We start from the raw sequence: 26787 nt of genomic DNA on the forward strand, positions 1-26787 counted from the left end.
CTGATTTCGGGGCTCCGGGTACCGGGGCCCGCCGGGCTAGCGCAGGAAGAAGGTAAGTCCCCGCTTCCCCTCCCCCTCCACGTGCAGGCGCCGACATGGGCGGCTCTGCCAACCCCGGCTTCCCGCCGCTTCCCAGCCCGGCCCCGGGCCACACTCACCGGGAGGGCCGGCTGCAGGCGCAGCGCCAGCGCGCAGAGCCAGAGCCAGAGCGCCGGGCGCCTCATGCTGCCCGGACCGGCGGCTGGAGCGCGGCAAGCTGCGCGGGTCAGGGCTGCGCTGCGCTGCCCAGACTGCACGGGGCTCCGGGTCGGCTCCGCGGGTTGCGCTGCGCGCAGCTCCTTCGAGCGATGTCCAGCGCGCGGCTGGCTGTCCTAGGCGAGGGCTGCGGGGTCCGCCGGCTGCAATCCGCTTTCTACGGCTGGATTCCTCCCCGCTCAGCTCGCCCCCCTCCTGCCCCTCTCCCGCCGAGCTCCGCCTTATAATAAAGCCGCAGGCCCTTAGCCGTTGCAAAAACTAGCCCCCCACCCCCAGCTCTCCAGGTCCTGGGGCCAGCCCCAGTCCCCACCCCCTAAGACCACGCCCCCTGAGTGGCCCGGCCCCTCAGGATCGCCCCGCCCCCGGCCTGCGGTGCGTGGGCAGAGCCTTGCCTACCTCCGGAGCCACCTTCCCAGCTGGCCGTGGTTCCGGCGTTGCAGCTCAGCTGCTCCTAGGTTCCCGGGTGGTGGGGGCCGAGCGCACTCCTTTGCGCCCCGGCCCAGGGTATTGAGACTCTGCCTGGGAGAGTGGCGGGAGGGGCGGCAGTTGGTTGTCGACTGTGGGCGACGGTCTGCAGCGCCCTCTGGGAGTGGACACCGAGCGCCCTCCAGGTGCGTGGGACTCCCAGATCCGGGCAGGAACACTTCGAGGCTGTGCGGGGCCCCGAGGTGATGGGGCCTTAAACGGATGGACCCTTCCCTGGCTGCGGATGGGGCTGTCAGCGCCCCCCCTCCCTCCCCCCAGCACAGGTTCCCACATGCGCTCGCCTTCTGCCAGTATTGGGAACGCGGGGCCTTACTTTAAACAGCTGGACACGCTCAGGAGGGGCTGTTAAAAAATTTAAAAATTTAAGAATCTCCGGTCACCTCCGCCTGCCGAGGCAAGGTGGGGAATTAAGAAAGGACTTTTCGGTGTCTCTGTAGAAAACAGTGCCCTCTCTCTTCATCCTCCGAGCTAAAAGGAAAAATAAACGGCTTTGTGTCCAGGTGATCTCCGGCCTGCAGGTCTGAGAAGCACCACTGAGGTTTCTGCTCCTTCATGATTCCCGCAGAGGCCCCAGACCTCAGTCTTTCCATCACCAATCTGGAACCTCGGTGCAAAAAGACTATGGAAGACCTGCGGGTGTACTGCTAAAGGCCCCGAAAGAAAAGGGTGGGGGGAGACTTCCCTGGCGGTCCAGTTGTTAAGACTCCATGCTTCCAGTGCAGGGAAAGAAAAGGGGAAGAACCGGCAGAGCCCTGCCGGCAATCTGGTAGGCGGGAGAGATGGTGCCAAACGACCTTGGACCTGGAGACCAAATATGGCGTCTTCCCCACCCGCCCTCCCCAGGCAGAGGACAAGGCCCGCCCGGTTGGCCGGAACTAGGAACCAGAAAGCCTCCTGAAGCGTCTTGGCCTCTTGGGCAGTCTCACGTGTTTCTCTTTAAACGGATTAAACGTTCCTGGGTCCTGGGTTTTGCAAGTAGGGACAGTTGGCTGTGGGCCCCTGGATTCTTCTCCACCCACCCTGCAGGTTTGCGGTGAGCTAAGCAACCTCCTGCGCCCCCATCTTAGACGCTCCTCCCATCAGGCCACTAAAAAGTGATGCCCCACCCCCACCCCCACACAGAACTCAGCCCTGGTTTTGCCTCTGCTCCTGTATACTTGTTTGACCTCAGGCAGCTCTGCCTTACGGGGTCTCAGTGTCCCCGGATCTGTCTATGAGGGACGACAGATCCTCATCCGGGTTCTTGAGGCCTGATGCAGGGTCTCTTAGTGCCTCGGTTTCAAGGATCGTCCAACAGCATGGCACCAGGCAGGGCTCCTCCAAGGAGCTCAGGGGGTCTGGGGTAAAATGCCCTTTTGGTAGAAGACCATGAAAAAAAAAAAGAAGACCATGTGTGTGTCCACCAGGGGGTGGCTCATGGTCTGAAGTCAGCTCTCTGGCCCTTTCAACCCAATATGGAGGAAAAGTAGGTACGTTTGAAATCTTGCCTCTCTCTAATGCACAAAATAAAGAAAATTGAGGTCAGGGAGCATTTGATGGAGTCTTTTTATATTATAAAAATGACCAGTTCACTGTTTCTTTCAAACTGAGTAAATTTGCCCCGGATCAATGTATATTTCTCTGGGCAGATTAGGAAGAGGAGGGGACTCAAGGAGGACACTTAAACAGAGAAAGGAAGTAGAGGGTCAGGGCTTGCCTTGACCCAGCTGATTCCTGGCCTGCTTGCTTCTCCTCCCAACCCAAATTCTGCAAGAAAATCTTCCTCCCAGAAGCTCTCTCAGAGTCCCATAGTAGCCAGGACATGTGCCTCCTCAGATCCCCTATGACCCCTTGGAATGCCACAGGGACGTCAGCCCATATGCACTGCTGTGGCCACCCTGTCTGCACTCTTATCAGCCCCTTCCTTGGGATTCCCCCAGACCTTCATAGATCTAACAACTAAAGGGTTAATGTCTGGCTGAGCAGAGGGCCTGTAGCCTCCCATCTGGAGGCACTAAGGCTAGGCCTCCTCCTGATTTGTGTTCCTAATAGGGGGTATTAAATATTTTTAATATCATCCCTGTTGAGTCACTAACTGCCTTCAGTGTTGCTTCCTTCTCCCATGAGAGAAAAGAAGTTCCTGGAAGGCAGGGCCAGTGTCCCCACCCCTCATTTCTGTCATTTTTCCCACGTACACACAGGGCTTCCTTCTGGGAGAAAGGCTTGCTGTTGCCACTGGGGTGGCAGCTGGAGGAGAGAGGGTAGGAAGAGGCCGGCAGCTGTGTGTGTGGGTGGGGGGAGGGTGAACCTTGGGCACGGGGGCTGCCCCTTTGTTGCATTAGGCACCTACATTGGCACAAGCATTCTCTGGGCAAGATGACATCTATCAAAACTTAAAATGCACTTATCCATTAACTCAGGAATTCTGCTTCAGTGAATTCACTCTTCATAAGTATTTTCACCAGTGCCCAAAGAGGCATGTCTAAATGTTCACTGATAAAGGAACAGTGAAATAAATGTGGGTATTCCCACACCATGGAATACTATACAACACTTTTTTAAATTAAGAAAATGGTATGGAACATTTTTCAAAACCTATTTTTAGGTTAAAAAAGCGATGTAAAGAATGATCTATATGTAGTATAGCCAACATTTTCTTAAAAACGTGTGTAAACATAAGACTGCATATGTATATAGTAAAAAAGGTCTAGGGAAGGAAAATGAGATGGGGAAAGTGAAGGAGAACTTTAAAATTTTCTCAGTATTATTAAGTGTTTATAATTAGAATATATATATATTACTTATCTAATTTTTTAAATTGGAAGTTATTTACTCAATCAGTGAAGATGCTTTCAACCTCAACTAATAGCTTCCACTCAAGTCGCTTGAATAATAGGACATGTATTGCATGTACCTATACCTGTATTACCCACTCAACAGCCAAAAACTCCACAACACTGGAACTTAAGCCCCTCCTACCCTTCGGCTCTGCCTTCTCCTCTGTGGCTCCACCTTCAAGATGGTGACAGAATGGCAGCGTTACAGCCATGCCCAGGACCAAGGCCACCTACTCCTAGTGTCTTTCTTAGGAGTAAGGAAATAGTTCCTGAAGTTCACTCCCCACCACACACACACTTCTTTTCCCATCTCACTGACCTGAAGTGTGTCCCGTGCCTTCATGAAGGCAGCACTAGCAAGGGGAGCTTGAATACCAGTGTGGGTGTAGCTTAACCTGCTAGGGGCTTTGATTTGGGGGAGCCAATGCCACATCCACTAAATATTTCGAGTTCTTAAAGAGTATTAGACGCATGTAAGGGCATTCTTCCAGACGACGCGTTTTCAGAGTAACTTCTTGCCATTATGAAGCATTTTAAAATACCGTTAATCGTTTTACTGTGAACCATTTCAAACAGATAATAAAAAATAAGGTTCCCTTATATGTGGAATCTAAAAAAATGGTACAAATGAACTTATTTACAAATCAGAAATAGAGTCACAGATGCAGAAAACAAACTTATGGTTACCAAAGGGGGAGAGGGATGAGGAGGGATAAACTGGGAGATTGCGATTGACATATACACGCTACTATATATGGAATAGATAACTAATAAGGACCTACTGTATAGCACAGGGAACTCTACTCAGTACTCTGTAATGACCTATATGGGAAAAGTATCTAAAAAAGAGTGGATATGTGTATATGTACAACTGATTCACTTTGCTGTACAGCAGAAACTAACACAACATTGTAAATCAACTATACTGCAATAGAAATTTTTAAAAAAGAAAAATAATAATGTTCCTCAGAAAATTTAAAATAGAATTACCATATGATCTAGAAATTCCACTTCCGGATATATACCCAAAAGAATTAAAAGCAGGGACTAGAACAGATTTGTACACCCACGTTCATGGCAGCATTATTCCCAATAGCCAAAAGGTGGAAGCAACCCAAGTGCCCACTGACAGATGTATGGATAAATAAAAGGTGGTATATAAGTACAATGGAATATTATTCAGCCCTAAAAGGGAAGGAAAATCTGGTACATGCCCTAACACTGATGAACCTGGCAGATTTTCTGCTCAGTTAAATAAACCAGTCACAAAAGGACAAATTCTGTGTGATGCCACTTACATGGGGTTCCTAGGGTTAGTCAGACTCATAGAGACAGAGGAGATAGTAGTGGCTGCCAGGGGTTGGAGAGAGGGGAGAATGAGGCATTATTGTTGTATTTTGTTTTCCTTTCTTGGCCGTACCGTGCGGCATGTAGGATGTTAGTTCCCTGAACAGGGATCAAACCCATGCCCCCTGCGGTGGAAGCACCATTAAGCACACTCACATTGCCGTGCAACCATCGCCATCTGTCTACAGCACAGACCTTCTTTCATCTTCCCAAAATGAAACTCCATATCTATTAAACAATAATGCCTTGGACTTCCCTGGCGGTCCAGTGGTTAAGACTCTGAGCTTCCCTGGGACGAAGTGAGAGAGTGGCATGGACTTATACACTACCAAATGTAAAACAGATAGCTAGTGGGAAGCAGCCACTTACCACAGGGAGATGAGCTGGGTGCTTTGTGACCACCTAGAGGGGTGGGATAGGGAGGGTGGGAGGGAGATGATGCAAGAGGGAGGGGATATGGGGATATATGTATATGTATAACTGATTCAGTTTGTTATAAAGCAGAAACTAACACACCATTGTAAAGCAATTATACTAACACACCATTGTAAAGCAATTATACTCCATGGACATGCAGGCAGACAGACACTTATTCAGGACCTCGGCCCAATAGGAGCCAGGCAGTGAGGCCAGGTGAGTTCAGAGGAGGCCGGTGAGATGGTGGGAGCTTCTAATGACAAGTAGGCCTTGTCTCTGCAGAGCAGAAAGGGAAGGGCCCTCCAGGCAGAGGACACAGAGTGAACAAAGTGGGAGGGGCTGGAAAGTGCCTTGTTTTACTGGAAACCAGACCACTGGGCTTATGCTGGGAAGGTGCAGTGGGCTGGGGTCGTGGAGGGCTGTGAACGCCAACGCTGGGTGGTGGTCCTGCACCCGCAGATGGTGGAGAGCCCTCTGATGAGAAGGCAATTTTCCCACATTTCTCCTGGCCTGAGGGGGAGGGTCTGGGCCACCCTCCCGTCCTCTAGACGAGCCCTCTTTGGGGAGGAGACAGGCTAGGAGTGAGAGCTTCAACTTCCTGCCAAAGGGTCTCTTAATTTACCCATCTTGTTGATCCATTCAATCGTTCAGTTATTTATTCATCAAACCCTTCCTTAGAAAATGGGCTTTATTGTTATTTTAAAGTTTGCTGGTCATAATAAATTCAAACAGTGTCAAAGCAAACAACAAAACTTGAAAAGTTCCTTTAGCCCACCCCTCGAGGTAACCACTGTTAAAAGTTTGTTATGGATCCTTCCAGTTTTTTTCCTATGTATACACAGTTGCATGTGTGTGTTAATATTTAGGTTAACTGTATATATTGGGCCTATTTCCAAGTCAACATATATAGATCCATCCCATTTTTAAAAATACAAGTAACCCAAGTATATATTCAGGTTATCAAAAATTCAAACAAATTCAAACGCTACGAGAAGGGTGGGGTTTATTCAGACCTTTTCCTCTGCATTTACACACATAAATGGTACTTATACCGACATCTGCAACTCACCTTTTTGACTTAACATGTCTTAGAAATGTCGGTATCTATAACCAGACTCAGTCTTGCGGCGATTCCCTGGTTTGGCTCTATGTTGGCCTTTAACCATCTCCCTTCTGACGGGTGGTGTTAAGACTTTGCTATCAAAAACTGCTGCCGAATATCCTCACGTGGGCTTCTTCATGCAGGGAGTCAGCCTTCCTAGGATGGCAGTGGATGGCCTGCATGGAAGGAGATTCTGAGAACTCTGATGAATTGGTCCCCCTGCAGGCTGGGCTTCCGCATCCCTTCCCAGGGCTGTTAAAATGGCATCGAACACCTGTCCTGACCCAGGTCCTGGCACAGCTCTTGGCAGGGATACAGTCTTAGGGTCCTATGATGGGGTGATTCAGGGGCCATGGGGGCCCAGAACTGAACAGGGAAGGCTTCCCAAGAGTAGAGTTTTGCCAGGCAGAGCAGCAAGCAGGAAGGTCTGTTCCAGGTGGACGAGGGCTTGCCTGCCAGGCCTGGAAGGGCCAGGGCCATCCGTGCCCTGTGGATATCACTGTCCCCTTAGTGTTCAGGACCACGGAGGAGGGGAGGGGCAGAGGTGGAGCCAATCTAGGGAGTGTGAAGGTCACCGAGGAAGGTCACAGAGGGGCAGAGACGCCTCATCCCCCTTTCTCCCCCACTCACGCCTTTCACGCCCAAGCACATGGTCAAGCCCAACCCAGGAGAGTGGGAAGGGAAAGAGGCAGGAAACTCCTGTCTGCTAAGAGCCCACAGTGAAGCAGGCCCTGTGTGAAGAGGGGTTTTCTTTTGTCCCCCCTCCCTCCTTCCTTCTTTCCTGCCCTCCTTCTTTTCTTTTGTCTAATTAATAGACTTTTTAAGAGCAGTTTTATGTTTACAGAAAAATTGAGGAGAGAGTACAGAGAGTTCCCATATACAAGCCCCCCATAGTTTCCCCATTACTAACACCCTGCATTATTGGGCAGGCGGTGGGTGGGGGGGTTACATCTGTTACAATTGATGAACCAATATTGATACATTATTATTAACTAAAGTTCACAGTTTACATTAGGATTCATTCTTGGTGGTATACATTCTATGAGTTCTGACAAATATATACGGTCATGTACCCACCATTATCATATCACACAGGGTAGTTTCACTGCCCTAAAAATCCCCTCTGCCCCCCCCATTCATTCCTCCCCACCACACAACCCCTAGTAAACCCTGAGCTTCTTACTGTCTCCATAGATTGAGCTTTTCTAGAATGTCATATTGTTGGAATCACACAGCACGTAGCCCTTTTTTTTTTTATAGCAACATTATTTACAATAGCCAAGACATGGAAGCAACCTAAATGTCCATCGACAGATGAATGGACAAAGAAGATGTGGTACATCTATACAATGGAATATTACTCAAGCCACTGAAAAGCATGAAATAATGCCATTTGCAGCAACATGGATGGACCTAGAGACGATCATACTAAGTGAAGTCATGATAACGCTCGTACGTGGAATCTTAAAAAATGATACAAATGAACTTATTTACAAAACAGAAACAGACTCACAGACATAGAAAACAAACTTATGGTTACCAAAGGGGAACAGGGGATAGAGGGATAAATTAGGAACTTGGGATTAACAGACATACATTACTGTATATAAAATGGATAAACAACAAAGGCCTAATGTATAGCACAGGGAACTGTATTTAATATCTTGTAATAATCTATAATGGAAAAGAATATGAAAAAGAATAACTGAGTCAGTCTTTGCTGTACACCTGAAACGTTGTAAAGCAACTGTACTTCAATTTTTTAAAAATTAAAAATAAAATAAAATAAAATTTAAAAAATTTGTGGTAGAACCACAAGGGATTTCTTTGTGAAATAAGGTGATCAGACACTTTATCTGATCTTCCCACTTATTCTATAATAAATGTCATAAATGAACAAAGGGATGGATGAATGAATGATGTCCATCGTGATGGATTTGGCCAATGCTTGGAGAAATGTGCACATCGAGATTGTTCTTTGGCGGGTAACTCCAGGCCTAGCCCCTTTAGCCACTCACCCACACCCAGATGAAGGCAAATATTCTCTTCCTTGTTGGAAAAGACCAGAATCCACCCCCAAGCCCACCCTAGGACAACTTGTGCACTTACCAGCATCAAATATTCTCATCCTGGCTCCACACATGACCCTGGGTTTCCACATTTTCTACCAAAGGCAGGATTCTCCCCGCACCACCCTGCCCTGGCTTGAGAATCTTTTCAGAAGAGAACCAGAATTGCCCACGAATGGCTTTGTCTTTTCTTCCCAAATCCCAGAATTGTTAGAGATTTGCCCTGGGCTACACTTGTTCGTGAAAGATTAACGAATAAGAGAAATCTCCAAAATTAACACCAAGTCACCCCATTCCGCTTTTCTCATTAGCACACTTTTTTTAGAAAATAAAGTGAACATAAAGATGAGGGTGGAAAAATTCCTTCTCTGGGTCTCATCTGAAAACTCACGCGTCTCCTGGAGATACCATTGGCCTCCTTTGTAAGTGAACTGATGCTCATACACCTGCAGAGACCTGTGTCTTTGCATTTGCTAAGGGTCTCCTATAGGCCTTGCTCTGTTCTTGCAGTTTTACTGCCTTAATTCGTTTAACCCACAATCATCTTGCAAAAGAGGGACAGTTACCGTCTGTGTTTTACCAATGAGGGCACTGAGCTCACAGCACTTTGGGACTAACTTGTGCACAGTGCCGGGAGGGGCGAGGCCAGGGCTCACGACGGGTAACTGGGCCGAATGTCGCAAACAAGGGAATGCACGAGTGCACGCGTGAAGGCCTGGATGCACACACGGCAGCCACCGGCTGAGTGCCCGCGCACACCAGGTGCTGAGAATCCACGAAAGGCGCCACGGGCCTTGCATCCCACCTCAAGTCCTGGATGTCACAGCTGCTGCTTCTCCTGGAGCCGCTGGGATGTTGTGAGGTCTGCTGAACTCTGCCTCCACAAAAACCCAGCGCTCACAGGGACATCCTGATGCCATCCAGGTGTCTGAACGCCCTGATCCCCTGGAGCAGCCAGTGCCCGTCGAGCGCATCCACTCTCCAACGTTCCGGAAAGAGAAGCCAAGTTCGGTTGTGAATGATGTGGGCTTTGTCGTGTGGACCTTCGTGGTTTTCTAGCTTACTTTCCACTCAATGAAGGAGCCGGGTCACCGGTGTGTTGCCCCTTGCTCACGGCCGTCTCCGCAGAACCATGGTAGATGTTTAGTGCAAAGCTTTTTTCCCCCTTTCTGCTTCGTCCGGTGTCACTGGCTCACACGGTGCCGCACGCAGAGGACGTAGCCTTTTCATATTGGCTTCTTTCACCAAGTAATATGCATTTCAGGTTCCTCCCTGTCTTTTCATAACTTGATGGCTCATTTCTCTTTATCTCAATAATATTGCATTGTCTGGATGCATTCATTTGTGTATCCATTCACCTACTGAAGGATATCTTTGTTGCTTCCAAGTTTTGGCAATTATGAGTACAAGCTGCTATCAACATCTGTGTGCAGTTTTTTGCATGGACATAAATTTTCAGCTCATTTGGGTAAACACTTAGGAGCACCATTGCTGGGTCATGTGGTAAGACTTTATTTTCATAATAACAAATACAGTCACATAATAAAAAAATCATTAAAAAATCGAACAGTACTATATATAACATGAAGGTTGCACCTTGGCCCCAGCCCTAATCCTGTGCTTACCTTATTTTACAAATGAGGAAAGCATGTCCCTGGGATGTAAGTGACTTGTTCTGGAGTCCACACCAGTAAGCTGTGGAACAAACACTTGCCTTGCAGACCGTTGGAAGAGAGTCAAGGGTGCTGGCCTGACTGCAGGTGTGAGGCTGATGGAGGTGGGGGGCTTTGCTTACCCCCTTCCCCTCCCCTTCAGAACCCAGTCATCACAAAGTGAGAAAATCAGGCTATGGGAAGAGGCCTCCGTGTGTGGCTGACAGCTGGCAGCTGGCGTCAAGTGCCAGACATGTGAGAGAATTCGCTGTCTTATGATTCTAGCCCCCAGCCTTCAGCCTGCCCCAGCTGACACCCGATGCAGCAGACATGCTGCCCTGCTGATTCTGGTCCACACTGCTAATCTATGAGTGTTTTTTGTTTTTTGTTTTTTTTGGCTGCACCACTCAGCTTGTGGGAACTTAGTTCCCTGACCAGGGATTGAACCGGGCCTTGGTTGTGAAAGCGTGGAGTCCTAACCACTGGACCACCAGGGAATTCCCCAACTAATCTATGAATTAAAAAAAAAGAAGAAGAAGAAGAAGAAGGAGAATTGCTGTCGTTTTAAGCTGCTGGATTTGGGGGTGGTTTATTTCACAGCAAAAATAGAGCAAAATGTATTAGAATATGACAGAATGTTGCAGGCTCATCTTGGACATTTCCTACCCTAGACCTGTAATTAGCCAACGAGAAATGGCACTTGAAGAGCATAGTCTGAACTCTTTGGGTGAATTGAATTTATAGATTAATTTGAGGGAAAATAACAATTTGCAACATCAAATCTTCTTATCCAGGAATATGCTGTCGCTATTTTCATCCATCCTTCTTTACCATCTTTCAATGAAAATTATTTTCTTCACATTGAAAATTTCTTATTTGCTTTTTTCATGGTTACTTCAGAGCTTTAGGTACTATCATGAATTTTTTAAACATTTAGCTCTTTTTGGTGGATAGAAAAGCTATAGCTGTTACTAGTTGTTGTATATTAATCTTGTATCTGGCCAACTGCTTGAACTCTTAATAGTTCTAAAACTTTTTCAGTTGACTCTCTTGGATTTTTTAGGTAAACCATTCTATCATTTTTTTCCTTTCTAAAACTTATACCTCTTACGCTTTTCTTTCTTTCTTTTTTATTTTAAATATTTATTTATTTGGCTGTGCCGGGTCTTAGTTGCGGCATGCAGGATCTTGAGTTGCGGCATGTGGAATCTAGTTCCCTGACCAGGGATCAAACCCAGGCCCCCTGCATTGGGAGAACAGAGTCTTAACCACTGGACCACCAGGGAAGTCCCTCTAATGCTTTTCTTAATGCATTGTCTAGGGCCCCCTGCTTTATGTTGAATAGCAGTGGAGATTGTGGACATCCTTATTTGCTTCTGTCTTTAATGGGATTACTTCTAATGTTTCAACATTAAGCTTGCTGTTTGCTTTATTTATTTATTTATAATACAAACACCAAGCCGTTTTATTTTATTTTATTTATTTTATTTATTTTATTTTTTTAATTAATTAATTATTTATTTTTTTGGCTGCATTGGGTCTTCACTGCTGCATGCGGGCTTTCTCTAGTCGCAGCCAGCAGGGGCTACTCTTCATTGCAGTGCACAGGCTTCTCATTGCGGTGGCGTCTCTTGTTGCGGAGCACAGGCGCTAGGCACACGGGCTTCAGCAGTTGTGGCACACGGGCTCAGTAGTTGTGGCGCACAGGCTTAGCTCCTCCAGGTATTTGGGATCTTCCTGGACCAGGGCTCGAACCTGTGTCCCCTGCATTGGCAGACGGATTCTTAACCACTGTGTCACCAGGGAAGTCCCGCTATTTGCTTTAAATTTTTGATAGATACTACTTTTTAGGTTAAGGAAGTTTCTCAACATTGTTAGCTTGTTATGAGTTTTTATCAGCAATGGGTATTGAGCTAGTCACCTGAAACTAACACAACGTTGTAAATCAACTATACTTCAATAAAAACTTAAAAAAAAGAAATCGGTATTGAAATTTATCAGTTGCTTTTCTTACTGTTTGATATGATTTGTTTTCCCTTATGTATTAATGTACTAAATTACATTAATACAATTTCTAATGTTCAACTATCCTGAATTCCTGTGATAAAATTCTGCGTGGTCATGAAATATGACTGCTGGATGCGCCTGGTTTACATATTACCTAAGAGTTTTGCATCTATACACGTGAATGAAAATAGCCCACGGTTATTGTTTGTGTGCGTACTATCATTCTGTGTTGTTTTCCAGGTTATCATAGTTTTGTAGAATAAGCTGGGAAACTTTCATTATTCTCCATGGTCTGTAAAGTTGATATAAACTAGGAATTACATGCTCCTTGAAGATTTACAGTAGGCTCACCGCCCAGACAGTCTGGGCTTGTGCCTTTATTTTAAGGGTATATCTTTGATACCTTCTTTTTTCTTTCTTTCCTTCCTTCTTAAACATTTTTAAGCGTACAGCTCAGTAGTGTTAAGTATACTCACATTGTTGTGCAACAGATCTCTAGAACTTTTTCATCTTGCAAAACTAAAATTCTATATTCATTTAACAGCGACTCTCCATTTCCCCCTCACCCCCCCAGTTCCTGGCAACCACTATTCTGTTTCTATGAATTTAACTATTTAAAATTCCTCATTTAAGTGGAATCATACAGCATGTCTTTTTGTGACTAGCTATTTCACTTAGCATAATGTCCTCAAGGTTTATTCATGTTGTAGCTTGTGTCAAAATTTCCTTCTTTATTAAGGCTGAATAACATTCCATTGTATGTATATACCACATTTTTTTATCCATTCATCCATCAATGGACACTTGGATTGTTTCTGCCTTTTGGCTATTGTGAATAATGCTGCTATAAACATGGGTGTGCAAATATCTCTTTGAGATCCTACTTTCTTTTGGATATATACGCAGAAGTGGGATTGCTGGATCATATGGTAATTCTATTTTTAATTTTTTGAGGAACCGCCATACTGTTTTCCATAGCAGCTGCACCATTTTACAGTCCCACCAGCAGTGCACAGGGCTCCAGTTTTTGTACATCCTCACTAACACTTGCTATTTTCTGTTTGATAATAGCCATTCTTATGGGCAAGGGGTAATATCTCATTGTGGTTTTGATTTGCAGTTACCTAATGGTTAGTGATGTTGAGCATTTTTTCATATGCTTGTTGGCCATTTGTATATCATCTTTGGAGAAATGTTTCTTCATGTCCTTTACCCATTTTTTAATAGGGTTGTGTTTTTTCTTCTTGAGTTGTAGTTCTTTATATATATATATATATATATATATTTTTTTTTTTTTTTAAGATTTTTTTTGATGTGCACCATTTTTAAAGTCTTTATTGAATTTGTTACAACATTGCTTCTGTTTTATGTTTTGCTTTTTTTGGCCAAGAGGCGGGTGGGATCTTAGCTCCCCGACCAGGGATGGAACCCGCAACCCCTGCATTGGAAGGCAAAGTCAACCACTGGACCGCCAGGCAAGTCCCATGTGTCTTGGATATTAACCCCTTATCAGATACATGGCTTGCAAATATTTTCTCCCATCCTGTAGGTTGCTTTTTCACTCTGCTGATTATTCCCTTTGATGCAGGCATTTTAAAGTTTGATACAGTCCCATTTAACTACTTTTGCTTTTGTTGCATGTACTTTTGGCATTACATGCAAGGAATCATTGCCAAATCCAATGTCATGAAGCTTTTCCCATGTTTTCTTCTAGGAGTTTTATAGTTTTAGGTCTTGCATTTAGGTCTTTAATCCATGTTAATTTTTGTACATGCTGTAAGGTAAGGTCCAACTTCATTATTTAGCATGAGGATATCCTGTTTTCCCAGCACCATTTGTTGAAAAGACTGTTCTTTCCTCTATTGAACGTTCTTGGCGCTCGTGTTGAAGATAATTTGACCATATACGTGAGGGTTTATTTTTGCACTCTCTCTTCTATTCTGTTGGTTTATATGTTTGTCTTTATGCTAGTCCCACAGTGTTTGTTTGTTTTGTCTTGTTTTGATTTTTTAAGATATAATTGACATATTAGTTTCAGGTGTACACCATAATGATACGGTATTTGTATGTATTGCAAAATCATCACCACAATAATTCTAGTTAACATCCAAACACTGTTTTTTGATTGCTGTAGCTTTATAAAAAGTTTTGAAATCAGGACATGTGAGACCTTCCTTCAGCTTTGTTCTTTTGACTACTTTAATTTCTTTTATGATTATTGGTCTGTTCAAGTTTTCTACTCTTCTTGAATCAATTCTTTTTTTTATTGAAGTATAGTTGATTTACAATATTGTGTTAGCAAAGTGATTCAGATATATATATATGTATATATATACACACACATATACACATATACATATATTTCAGATTCTTTCCCATTATAGGTTATTACAAGATACTGTTTCCTGTGCTATACAGTAAATCCTTATTGCTTATCTATTTTATGCATAGTACTTTGTATCTGTTAATCCCATATTCCTAATTTATCCCTCCCCTGCTCCCTTTCCCCTTTGGTAACCATAAGTTTGTTTCCTATGTCTGTTTTTTTATCTCAATTCATTTGCATTATTTTTTAGATTCTACATATAAGTGGTATCATATAATATTTGTCTTTCTCTTGAATCAATTCTTGAACTTTATATTGCCCTAGAGAATTATCCATTTCATTTGATTTTTAATTTACAGGTAGACTTTTAATATAAATGGTCTCCTATAATTAAAAAAATAATTTTATATCTGATTACTGTTTGCATCTTCCATCATTTTCATAACTCAAATTTGCCAAAAGCATGTCTAATTCATTCTTGTTTTTAACTGACTCTGTTCTCTTATGTGGGGTTTATTATTAATTCCTTCTACTTTTTTTTTGGTAATTATTTTATTTTACTAAATTATTAAATTATCTTCAGATTTTTTTGCTAAGCATTTTCTCTGAATAGGCTTTGGCTCGAGTCCCCCAGGTTTTGTATAGCACTCTCACTCTAATTAATTTTGAAGTTAGTCCAAACAGTTTATTCCAGATTAGATTAGGTCTTCTACCTAGGAGTTATTAAAAATGAACAGTATTTCAAAGATTCCTAAGATATATTTCTAGTAATATATTTCTAAGATATACTTTCAGCCTCCTTTTTAAATTCTATTCAGTGAATCCTACTGCATTCCATTCAATGAATGTGCCCTGTATGATTTCAGAACTGAGCTTCAAAGAAGTAGGGGCAGGGAGGGCTCCCAAACATCCCTCCTCTCCTCTGGGTGATCCACATGCTTTCCTCCTAACCTTTGGTGTAAGATGGGCCCACCAGATGTTAAGACCCCTTGACTTTTCAAGGCTCCTTCTCATGAAAGGCCTGGGTGAGACTGAGGTGTGAGATGGGAGTTGGCAGTTGTAATGGGAATTCTTTAGCTCTGTAACTCACAGAGCTAACTTCACCATCCCTCCAGTTTCTCCCTACTTCTGATGCTTTGCCCATCATGTAGGTGGATCCTTTCCAGCACTGCACTTGTCACTCCCTGCTCAAGAATTTATGACGATTTCCTATTGCTAACTACAGGATTGCTTCAAGGACCTCATTCTTTGAGGTGCTCATCAAATACAACTGTAAGAAAACATGGTGGCTGATGCCACAGCCTCAACCCCAACCTCCCAGGTCCTCCTACTCATCCTAGTGTAAGTCTATTCACCTCTCCTTCCCCTTACCAGCCCAAGGCACTGCAACCAGTGCTGTGCTTTTCACCAGTATTTATCTTTGAAATCTTGATTTCCGTCTAGATTTAAAGCTACTGAGATAGAAACTGATTTTTTCTCAAGCTTACTCTCTTTCCAAACAATAAATGGGACATGTTTTCTCAGCATGATCTTACTTGATCAAGGAATAGATCCACGGTGGTGTATTCTTCTCCACTGTTTACCATTCTTTCCATAAGCCCTGTCTGGCCGTGACCTAGGTTCCGGATACACAGTAAAGACCTGGTCCTGAACTTGAAGGGAATCTCCTACTCAACTGCACGGGCACCAGCACTGCTCCTAAAATGTCTGCTGAGGTGGGAAAATCACAGTCTTCTCAAGCAGCCCTTGCCTTGCCTAGGAAGTCAGACGGCCATGTCCATGGGGAGTTATTGGGCAGACTCAGGCTGAATTCTGTGAGTGGTATCAGGAGTTGGGTGAGACCCTCTGGGTTTCTGATTTCTAAATACCTACTTTGAGGAGACTTCAGCTTGTCCTAACATTGTTGTGCAGGCAGACGCCAGAGGGATTGATTTAGGAGGCCAGCAGGCGTTATCTGTCTCAATTAACTGCTTCCCTTGCTATAATTAGCCAAGTTGGCAGAAACTACTGAGGAGTGTTACTGTGGCTTCAAGTCACATCAGTCGGGTGGACCCATACAGAACGCTTTTCCTCACTTGGCTATCACTAGAGCTCACCTCTCAAATCAAGCAGATACCCATAAAATATCCAAGGCGACTCTTTAATCTTACACTCAGCAAAACATCAATACAGGGCTTCCCTGGTGGCACAGTGGTTGAGAATCTGCCTGCCAATGCAGGGGACACGGGTTTGAGCCCTGGTCCGGGAAGATCCCACATGCCGCGGAGCAACTAAGCCCGTGCACCACAACTACTGAGCCTGCGCTCTAGAGCCCGTGAGCCACAGCTACTGAGCCTGCGCTCTAGAGCCTTCAAGCCACAGCTACTGAAGCCTGCGCACCTACAGCCCGTGCTCCGCAACAAGAAAAGCCACTGCAGTGAGAGGCCTGCGCACGGCAATGAAGAGTAGCCCCCGCTCGCTGCAACTAGAGAAAGCCCGCATGCAGCAACGAAGACACAACACAGCCAAAAATTAATAAGTAAAATAAATAAATTAAAAAAAGAAATCAATACATTGGCAGACCACTCTTTTTACTGAAGCATAATCCCAGAACCAAGGGCTCCCAAACTACTCAGTGAAAATGATGCAAGGGATGGCTGTGAGGAATGGCAGAGACCAAAAACCTCAGTGGCTTCTGAGCCTCTAATATGCTTTCCTAGGTGTGTGTTTGTGAGAGATTTTCCCACCACATTGCCTTCGATTTCCTCACGTTGCCTCCATCCTGGCAGCCATACACATCAGGGCAAAGCTACTGTTACCTATGTCAGTACCAAGAAAAAAAGGCTAACTGTACCAAGAAAAAGAATTAAAATGCTGTGAAGTTCCTTACTCATATCTTCAGTAGTTTTCCTACTTAGTGATTTACCTGCAGCTTGAATCGAGAGCTCATTTGCAGAAACATGAGCTCCAAGCCAAATGTTTTGAGGCTATATGTAGGCAAATTAAAAACAAAAAACCTTTTCAAAAGTTAACTGTAACAGGAGGCACTGAGTACTCACTGCCCCTGCATGTCACACATATTTTCATTTAATCCTCAGAGTTTTAGGAGGTGGGTATTTCTTCCCTTGCCTACACATGAGGAAATTAAAGCTTAAAAGATCAAAGTGCTTGCCTAACAATGTAAAACTAAAGGAACCTGGGCAGTCTAGTTCCAGAATCCAAACTGAACCATTACATGCTAATGCCCAGGAAAATTTGAATCTTAAGGTAGCCAATTTCTTTCTTAAACTATCAAATAGAGTACAGAGCTATTTCATTTAAGTTCCTGGTAAATATTTAGAAAAGAAAGTTGTATGACTGGAACATAAACAAGAAATTATCTACAGGATGTGGAGGTAATAAAGTTCAACAAATATTCAACCTAATTTTGAGCTTCCCACAGGATCCATCTGTAGTTGTAAGGTTCTTAGCATCAAAAGTACTCTCAGATCTGAGGTTCTGTGGGAAGTCAGGATATTATTCCTACTGTGCGGATAGATAACTTAAAGGCCTAAAGGGTTACCGCACAGACCACACGCCTCAGGGCCCAACCTAGGCCTGACCCACTCCTTTTCCCTCAGCAGTGCCTTCCAGAGGCCCACTGCAGCCTCTTCCAAGTGGGCACTATTCCTTCTCACCTCTGTCTAGAGATGAATTTATTAAATGTCTGTAGCATCCAAATCCCATCAGATATGTTAATCCAGTCCTTTCAAGTTAGATGGGTAAGGCAGACACTGAATGCTGCTCCTCAGGGCTTCCTCTCTGCCTTCCCCTACTCGCCCACCCCCTTCTGAGAAACCACTGTCATTAGGGCAAATATTATAGAACACTACCCAGGTCACTTTAGGAAACTACTTTTTTGAAGTTGATAAGCTAGGGTGGGAGGACATGACATTTATTTCCTTTTTAGGATCCTTAATTTCATCACTGCAAGTGGCACAAGTAAACAACTCCAGAGGGGCTTTCAGTTTGGAATAGAACGAAACCAGGATAAAATTAAAATGGAGGATAAACAATGTGTATGATGAAAACTCCTTTTCCCATTTAGTTTTATAAGATTACCATTTTGGATTCTACTGAATTATCTGTATAGATTAAAAAAAATTAGTTATAGAAGGGACAGGAAAATGGAAGCAGTATTAGCAGCGGCTGAGAATTAGGTTCTAGGTATCTTTTTATATATATTCTCAATTCTTAAAACCATGGATTTAAAAATAGTTCCATCTCATAGTAAAGATGAAGGCTCTGAGGCTAACACACCCAAGTTCACAAGGTTTGTAAACAGTGAGGTTAACTTTAAATCCGTGCCTGAACCCAAACTGTACTTAGTCTCCTGAAGTGCACGTGGAAAGGAAACAAACACGTGTGGGTAAGGATATGTGATTTAATTTGATCCTCAAAAACCATCATTTTATCAGTAAGGAAACAGGTTTAACGTTTCATCATATGAGGTGTGTAATCACGCTATGTAATTAGATTATGAATATTAAAAGACAGAATTAATACCATCCGTGTAATCATCAGTGGCCCTAGACTAGCATCCATGTGATAAAGATATTTTTGTTTTCCTTCAATCAGAGTAAATCTGAATGGTCAACGGAACTGTAATTGAGGTACAGAGGGGTATTTTATCTAGAGAAAAACACAAGACCAGATTTATTTCATACAATGTTATTCACACATTTTTCATTTTCTAATTTATACATAATATACAAAGAAGTGAAGATAACATTATTTCATATGAACCAATAAGAGCCAGGACTTAAGACAAACTGGTCCAGAAACAATCCATATCAAGACACCCAAGAGCAAAGCCTAAGTGGTTCTGCCTAATTAAGTTTATTCTGAAATGTCATTTTCAGATTATACCAAAACTCCACGCCAATTTATTAAAAGATGGAATTAGAGAGGTGGGCACCAAAAATATCAGACCGCAAAATTTCTAGAAAATACAATAAACCCTAAAATACTGGGAAGACAGGCTGTCAACACTGGGATACATGGGACCATCAGGAACCCAAGACAACTGTTCAGTTTCCCAATGTGCCATTCTCTAGGACTTTCTAAATTTGCAGAAATAATTTGCCTGTGTGAACAGAAGATAAGGATAAAGGAAAACCGGGAATTCAACTGTGCCAATCCAGGAAAGTCACCACCAATCTGCAACAAGGACAACTCTGATCCTGAAACCATGAGCTGATACTGGGAACAAAAGTTCAACACAGGTCCAAGACATTCTGAGGCTGGCAAAACAAAGTGGGCAAGAGTGGCAGAGAGCAGTTCTGTATGGAGGGAAAAAAGCTCTGTTTCTGTGCCTGGGACATGCTGATGAACTAGTGTGACTATGAGAAGGGACCGTGACACTGACAAGTGGTTAAATTTTATGGCCTCAACACGAAATGTTGGGTTATTAGAAAACTTGAATAACTCAACATCAAACATGAAAAAGTATGCCTGGCACCCCAAACTTTATGCCGTTATTCTCAGGTTCATGATATGAACAGCTATGTGAAAAAACCTTTATATTCAATATTGTGCTCAGAAGATTGCTTTTCTTCTGCAGACTTCTAATAAAAAAATCCCTTACATGTTCAATTGAAAGAGACAGCATGGTTCATTAGTTTTTAGCATTAAACATAAGTGGGTCAACATAAAAGTTTTATACAAAATACTGACTTCAACAAAATACAAAGCACTTTCTTTATCTTTCAGAAACTGAATATACAAAGCAAGTTTTTTTTCCAAAATATTTTCATAGGCAAAGGATTAAAAACGATTTTAATTATACACATATGGTCACAATTTTGCCTTAAAAAGATTGTTGGGAAATGTACATAAGGCCGCTTGTAAATGTACATCATGTTACTGTTATGTCTTATGTCCAGAGAAAAAATGTTATCATACAGATTTGCTATTACTTGGGAGTAGGCTATTCAAAAATACAGTACTCTTCTGTACAAAGAAAAAAGTCACATCACATTTAATAAGATGGAAAAAGCATTGGCCTCCATGGTAACCAAATATCTCAGTCCAATACTTTCTATTATGCACAATACCCTGACTTCTTGAAAGTGATCCAAATCCTAGCATGTCCATATTAACAGAGTCAACAACTATGTTATAAAACAAAATGTTTTTCACAATAATAAAAAGAAAGCTGGTTCATACTTCTGAAACCATATAAAGATAAAAAATTTTTAAAAAATCACTCTTGATTTGGAGAAATAAATTTACATTATACAACACTATATGCCAGGTCAGAGGGCAGGGACATAAATGTACACTAAAATGCAAATGTTTCCCAAAGAGATAAAACAAATTCCATTTACAGCATTAAGGTTTACAAATGTACACCTGTACAACCAAAGAAAACATCATTACTAAATTAGCAAGGCTTTTTATAATAAACATTGAAACAAGATTTGCTTTCAAAGTGTAAACTTACATCTATTACTACACACACACACACAATGCATATATTTATAGGAAGCAAAAAAAGCTATCTGAATATGTAATCATGCTTAAATGTTGAGCTATCAAATTCACTTTTCAGTGGCCCCTTTTCACCTCTATCTTGTTCCTACTTTCTGAATCTACTATGAAAAAGCAAAATAAATCTCAACACTTTTTCAACATGTCCTTGTAATTCTATAAGCAAAACAATATACAAATCTCCACTCTTTCTCATCGCAAACCAAACTGAAAAGTTAAAATGGAACTTAACTTTTCGTTTAGCGTACTTAACTGGATGGAAGTGTCACCATGATTTTGTTTTTTCTACCTCTTACAACAATTACATATTTAAGTATATACAATACTTCTGTACATTGCCAGAGACATTTTGGGGCAGTATTTGTATTAAAACCACATCTACTGTAAATAATGTAAGTTCATTTCAAATCATTTAATTCTTGTCTTACTTGCCGAGTTTTTATTTGCATGATAGTTTGTGAATTACCAAAATACAACTTAACTTTCTTTTAAAAATATTAATAATATTTATGCAGTTGATTGTTAATCTGTTATAAAAGGCTTCACACAAAGGACAAAAAAAAAAAAAACCCATAAGGACTATATTTCTATATACATTTCTATAAACCTGTTGTGCTATGGGGTCCGTAGACCTACCAGACTGCAAGCCAGTTTATTAAAAGAATACTGTACTTTTTCCTTTAAAAACTATTTTTGTGACTTTACAAGGTAAAAATTTACAAAATATGTGACAGCATTTTTTGATACAGTTACATCATATACAGGCATTCTGTGCTTTGCCAGCAATCCAATCTGATAGGTCTCCACTCAGGGCTGAATATAATTTATAATTCACCACCCCCCACCCCCAAATATACACAAGAACCTTAAAAAATTTACAAATGGATGAATAAAGTCAATAAATAGTTTCACTTTAAAAAAAATTTGAAGATTCATAGTTGAGTTGTGTTTTGATAATTCACAAAAGAAACGTTCCTCTCACATGGTTACATCATCTTCTCTTTTTCCTTTACAGCATTCCATTTGGTGGTCCTCCAATAGGCCCTAGATCTGGGCTATTTTTCAAATAATATTTTTCCAACTTGGCCAGTATATGCTTCCCATATGTGTATTTTCGCAAAGTAGTAATGTGAGGTCGAATCTGAAAAATAAATGATCTGCTTAGGAAATCTAAGTTATTTTAGTTTCTGATTCCTTAAAAAAGTGCCCCCAAATTTGGGTGATTTGGAAGAATAATTGAAATTTTAAAACTCAAATCCAAAGAAAGTTGTTTGCAAAAGCAGTTCTGTTCCACTCAATCTCTCCCAACTTCTACTCTCAAAATTGTTCAATGAATAAACAAACCACTATTCCTATAAACTACTACACATGCAAACAGTAGAGGGGCTCCAAACATAGCAGAGAAGTATCACTAATGAGCTATTATATTCTAAGGTTTACGAGGGCAAAATTCTATAACTCTAAGCAACTGGACAAAAATTCAATACAAAATGGAGCAAAAGACATGAACAAGCAATCAGACGTGTGATAGCTAATACATTTAACACGTTCAGTATCTCCTTAATTGTTTCAAAAATGCGAATGAGAAGAATCATATTATCTTTCCATCCAGACTGGCAAAGATTTTATAAATAATAACTGGTATTGATGAAATAACAGTAAAACAGGCACTCTTCTCAAATACTAGATAGATCTGTAAACTTGTACAAGATTTCTGGAGAGCTACTTGGCAGAAATCTACTAAAATGTAACATGTTCACATACTCTGTGCCAGCAATTCCACATCTAGGGATTTACCTTACAAAAACACTTAATTATGCAAAGTTGTTTATATAAACACTGCTAAGAAGTTATTAAATAATCAAAATGCCCTAAATATGATATTGATTAAATAATGTAGTTGTTAAAAATAAGACTGAAAAAAATGTTATAGTTATATATTCTTAAGCAGAAATACTAAATTTTTAAAAACACAAAAAATCAAGAGGGCAAAAATACTACCAGTGTTCTTTTTAACAGTAAGTTTTCCTGTGGAAATTAATGATTTCTTAAAGAATCATTTGATTCTAGCAGGACAGAGAGAGAAAACAGCTTAATTGATTAAAAAAAAATCAAACCGATATAAATTTTCTCTTTAAGAAAATTTACTAGGCGAGAAAATCTAATCAGATTTTAAAATCAATGTTCAGCCAATGTATTATGGCAAATCAAATATACCTAAATAGACGGTGAAGGGAAAAACAATGCTAACTAATGGTAGGTAAATAGATGAGAAATGAATGTGATTTTACTGAGTTGATTACCTTAAGAATTTAATAAAGGGGTATTCCATACCTGCATCTGCCAACAGTTTCCCACTGATTTTAAATGTTTTTCTGGACTTGAGGATATGGGGAGGGGGAAGGGTGAGCTGTGACAAAGCGAGAGAGAGGCATGGACATATATACACTACCAACCGTAAAACAGATAGCTAGTGGGAAGCAGCGGCATAGCAAAGGGAGATCAGCTAGGTGCTTTGTGACCACCTAGAGGGGTGGGATAGGGAGGGTGGGAGGGAGGGAGACGCAAGAGGGAAGAGATGTGGGATCATATGTATATGTATAACTGATTCCGTTTGTTATAAAGCAGAAACTAACACACCATTGTAAAGCAATTATACCCCAATAAAGATGTAAAAAAAAAAAATTTTTTTTTCTGCAGTTGTAACAATTCTGAGGAAATTAAAGCCTAGGGAAGTTAAATGAGTAGCCTGAAGTCACACAAATTGAATCATCTATTTTAAGTGTTACAAACTGTATTACCTTGTGCATGATTATCTTTCTCTGAGCAGGTTCAGCCATATCAATCATCTTCTGAACTACATAGTTGGCATACTGGTCCTTCATCATGGTGTATAAGGCACTGTGAGGACCATCATTCTGGCAGCAAACTTCATCAATCAGTAATGCTCTCTCAGCACGGGAGGCATGAGTAACACACTTTTCTACTACATTGCTAAAAATTTAAAGTACATACACAAAAAGTTATTTTGTTAAATTTAATAGAAAAATTTCCTTGTTTTTTGAAAGTACCTGCTCAACGCACTGGAAGACAGAAGAGTCAAAACAGGATTCTCTTGTAATTCTCTTACAGTTACTTTCAAAACAGAAATTAATATCATAGAAGACCTCATATTGGATATCTGTAAGTTTAATTACAGGCCTCAAAATTATAATTAAATAATAAATAAAACTGTAATTCAAGGGGGGGAAGTAGGTCATTAATAAGGTCTGAGGCTTTCATAAACATGCACTAAATAAATTAGATTTGCATTTATTTACACATCTTGGGGAGAAATAATTTTCCAAATACAGATTTCAAAAATGGAATATACAAGGGCAAACCAATTTGTCGTGTAAATTCTATAAGAACAAAAGCAACATTCTATTATGTACCTTTTGCCTCTACTAAGAAAGACTATATTCCAACGCTATATTCTATATGCATTTCTGTGCTTACTAATAAAAGCCAGAGAGTTGAAAGACTTGACCCCTGGAATTAGAAAATAACGCAATACCTGGCAAATTTGTGTTGACTCAGGGCTAAGACCTTTCCTCTGATTTCAGAAACAATTTTGCTCTTGTCTTCAGGTCGACCATGTTCCAGTACATGCTGAATAACATAATTGCCATACTGATCCTAAGTGCAGATATTAAAAAATTACTTTCCTTAAGAATAATGGTAATTCTTTAAAAAGATATTCATCAATTTTCTAAAAATCCAATAGTACAATCAGGAGAATACCACAGGTTTTGTCTCACTGAGTGTTTCTATAATGTGTTAACAATAAATTATATTTCCTTTTTAAAAAATCAGAATATTTTCAAAAATATATAAACATTTCAAAATATTAGGGAGTTTATACCTGTACCAACTGCTCTGTATGTTGGTGAAGTTCTTCTAAGATAGGTAAGGTCTGTTCTGCAGTGCAGTGCTCTAGGATGCGCTGGATTACTCTGCAGCCGTAAGGATGAGTTGAAAGTACAAACACCTTAAAACAATTAGAAGAAATAAATTTCCATTTTGTGACATTTTTGGAAGGACAGGTTTTTGATAACATGCTGAATTAATTTAAAATAGAATGGGGAATTCACATTTATTGATAATATGCCAACTGTCATGTGACAAAGGCTGGGAAGCAGGGTACTGAATTTAGGAGCTAATGGACATCCTTTTTGTTTCTTTTTATACTGATTTTTAAAAAACTTTTTGTTTTATATTGGAGTAGAGCCGATTAACAATGTTGTAATAGTTTCAGGTACACAGCAAAGCGACTCAGCCATACATATACATGTATCCATTCTCCCCCAAACTCCCCTCCTATCCACGCTGCCACATAACATTAAGCAGAGTTCCCTGTGTTATACAGTAGGTCCTCGTTGGTTATCCATTTGATATACAGCAGTGTGTACATGTCAATCCCACGCTCCCTAACTATCCCTTCACCCACCGCCGGTAACCATAAGTTCACTAACGGATATTTTGATCAAAAGGAACCTAATCAGAAGATGGAAGGCATGTAATAATGACAAGGAATGGATTGTGCAGTAGGGGTAGTGCATGTTGTAATTAGAAGCTATTAATTATTATGTTTTTAATTACTGATATTTATTTTGCCTTTTATTATACAGTCCTAAGTCGTCTTCCCTCCTCTCCCTCTCCCAGAAAATTTGGAAAACACTGTTGGGTTTACAATTCTAACAGTAGTTGTCTTTCTTTACTTCTTAGAGTAATATAAATTAAACTCATATTTCTACATTTTTCAGCTGCAAAAAATGAAGCTATCTATTGACTCACTCTATAAAAGAGGCAGAAATTAATGAACATTCAGTATGTATCTCCTATTTTTGTATGAAAGTACTGGGTATTATCTTTCGATTTATAAAAAACATGTCAGTTAACACTCAAATTCTAACTAATTAGAAGCCAAAAATCAATCTTACTTGTCCTTTGAAAGCATCAATGATGAACTGTAGTGACTGTGGTTGAACACATTCAATACATTTTTGTACAACATGGTTTCCATTTTGATCTTTCACACATTTCAGTACATGACCATCTAGCTCCTTTACCATTTCACTCTGCAAAAGAGAAGACATTTAAATTATCTCACCAAACAGCATAGAAGGATTTTACATAAAAGTACTGAGATAGGAACAAAAGTATACTCAAAAATTTGTTTGCAATTTTTTATACGTCAAAGTTTAAAATTCCCACCCCATCCCCCAAAGTGTAATAAGCAGAAGCCACTGAAGGTGAGAATTACTAAAACATTTTACAGGATTATAATGTAAATGATACCTGCTGAAATATAACTTAGTGGTACTCAATTTGCTATATACTACTATCTTCACTGTGTACATCTTCCACTTATCTTTCTCAGCTGACAACTAAGATAATGATTTTAGAATTCGACTTTTTTTTTATCCACTTAGCATACCCCTTCCCCCAATTAATAATTATTATTATCATTTTTTGGCTGTGCCGCACAGCATGCGGGATCTTAGTTCCCCGACCAGGGATTGAACCTGTGCCCCCTGCAGTGGAAGCGAGGAGTCCTAACCACTGGACTGCCAGGGAATTCCCCCAAGTAATTATTTTTGATGGCTCCTTGAGTTTATCAAGTGACCGGAAAAGGGTAAGGAGCTGAGTGAGCACTGATGGGCTATGTGATTTTCACGTAATATCTCAATTATGAGAAGAAATTATTGTTGAGCACTTTTACTCTTCTTTTTAATAATCTTATAACAAAGAACTTGAT

The 26787-nt window shown here is 41.2% G+C and overlaps 2 protein-coding genes across 6 annotated transcripts in view; both read right to left on the reverse strand.

The window, feature by feature from the left end:
• Nucleotides 1–486, reverse strand: part of SDC1 (syndecan 1) — a 23973-nt gene extending 23487 nt beyond the window's left edge. Inside the window, exon 1 of the mRNA XM_024747826.1 lies at nucleotides 159–486. Coding sequence (XP_024603594.1) covers nucleotides 159–224 — 66 coding nt within the window. The 5' untranslated portion in view covers nucleotides 225–486. The remainder of the gene's footprint in view (nucleotides 1–158) is intronic.
• Nucleotides 487–18865: 18379 nt separating this feature from the next.
• PUM2 (pumilio RNA binding family member 2) overlaps nucleotides 18866–26787 on the reverse strand; it is a 92219-nt gene continuing 84297 nt past the window's right edge. For all 5 annotated transcript variants that reach the window (XM_024747799.1, XM_024747798.1, XM_024747797.1 and 2 more), the window contains 5 exons: nucleotides 25970–26107; nucleotides 24892–25017; nucleotides 24544–24665; nucleotides 23789–23981; nucleotides 18866–22128 (listed from right to left, as the gene is read on the reverse strand). In XM_024747799.1, coding sequence (XP_024603567.1) covers nucleotides 21997–22128; nucleotides 23789–23981; nucleotides 24544–24665; nucleotides 24892–25017; nucleotides 25970–26107 — 711 coding nt within the window. In that variant the 3' untranslated portion in view covers nucleotides 18866–21996. The remainder of the gene's footprint in view (nucleotides 22129–23788; nucleotides 23982–24543; nucleotides 24666–24891; nucleotides 25018–25969; nucleotides 26108–26787) is intronic.

Source organism: Neophocaena asiaeorientalis, unplaced genomic scaffold (assembly GCF_003031525.2).
Source record: "Neophocaena asiaeorientalis asiaeorientalis breed wild unplaced genomic scaffold, Neophocaena_asiaeorientalis_V1.1 scaffold84, whole genome shotgun sequence".
Taxonomy (NCBI): Eukaryota; Metazoa; Chordata; class Mammalia; order Artiodactyla; family Phocoenidae; genus Neophocaena; species Neophocaena asiaeorientalis.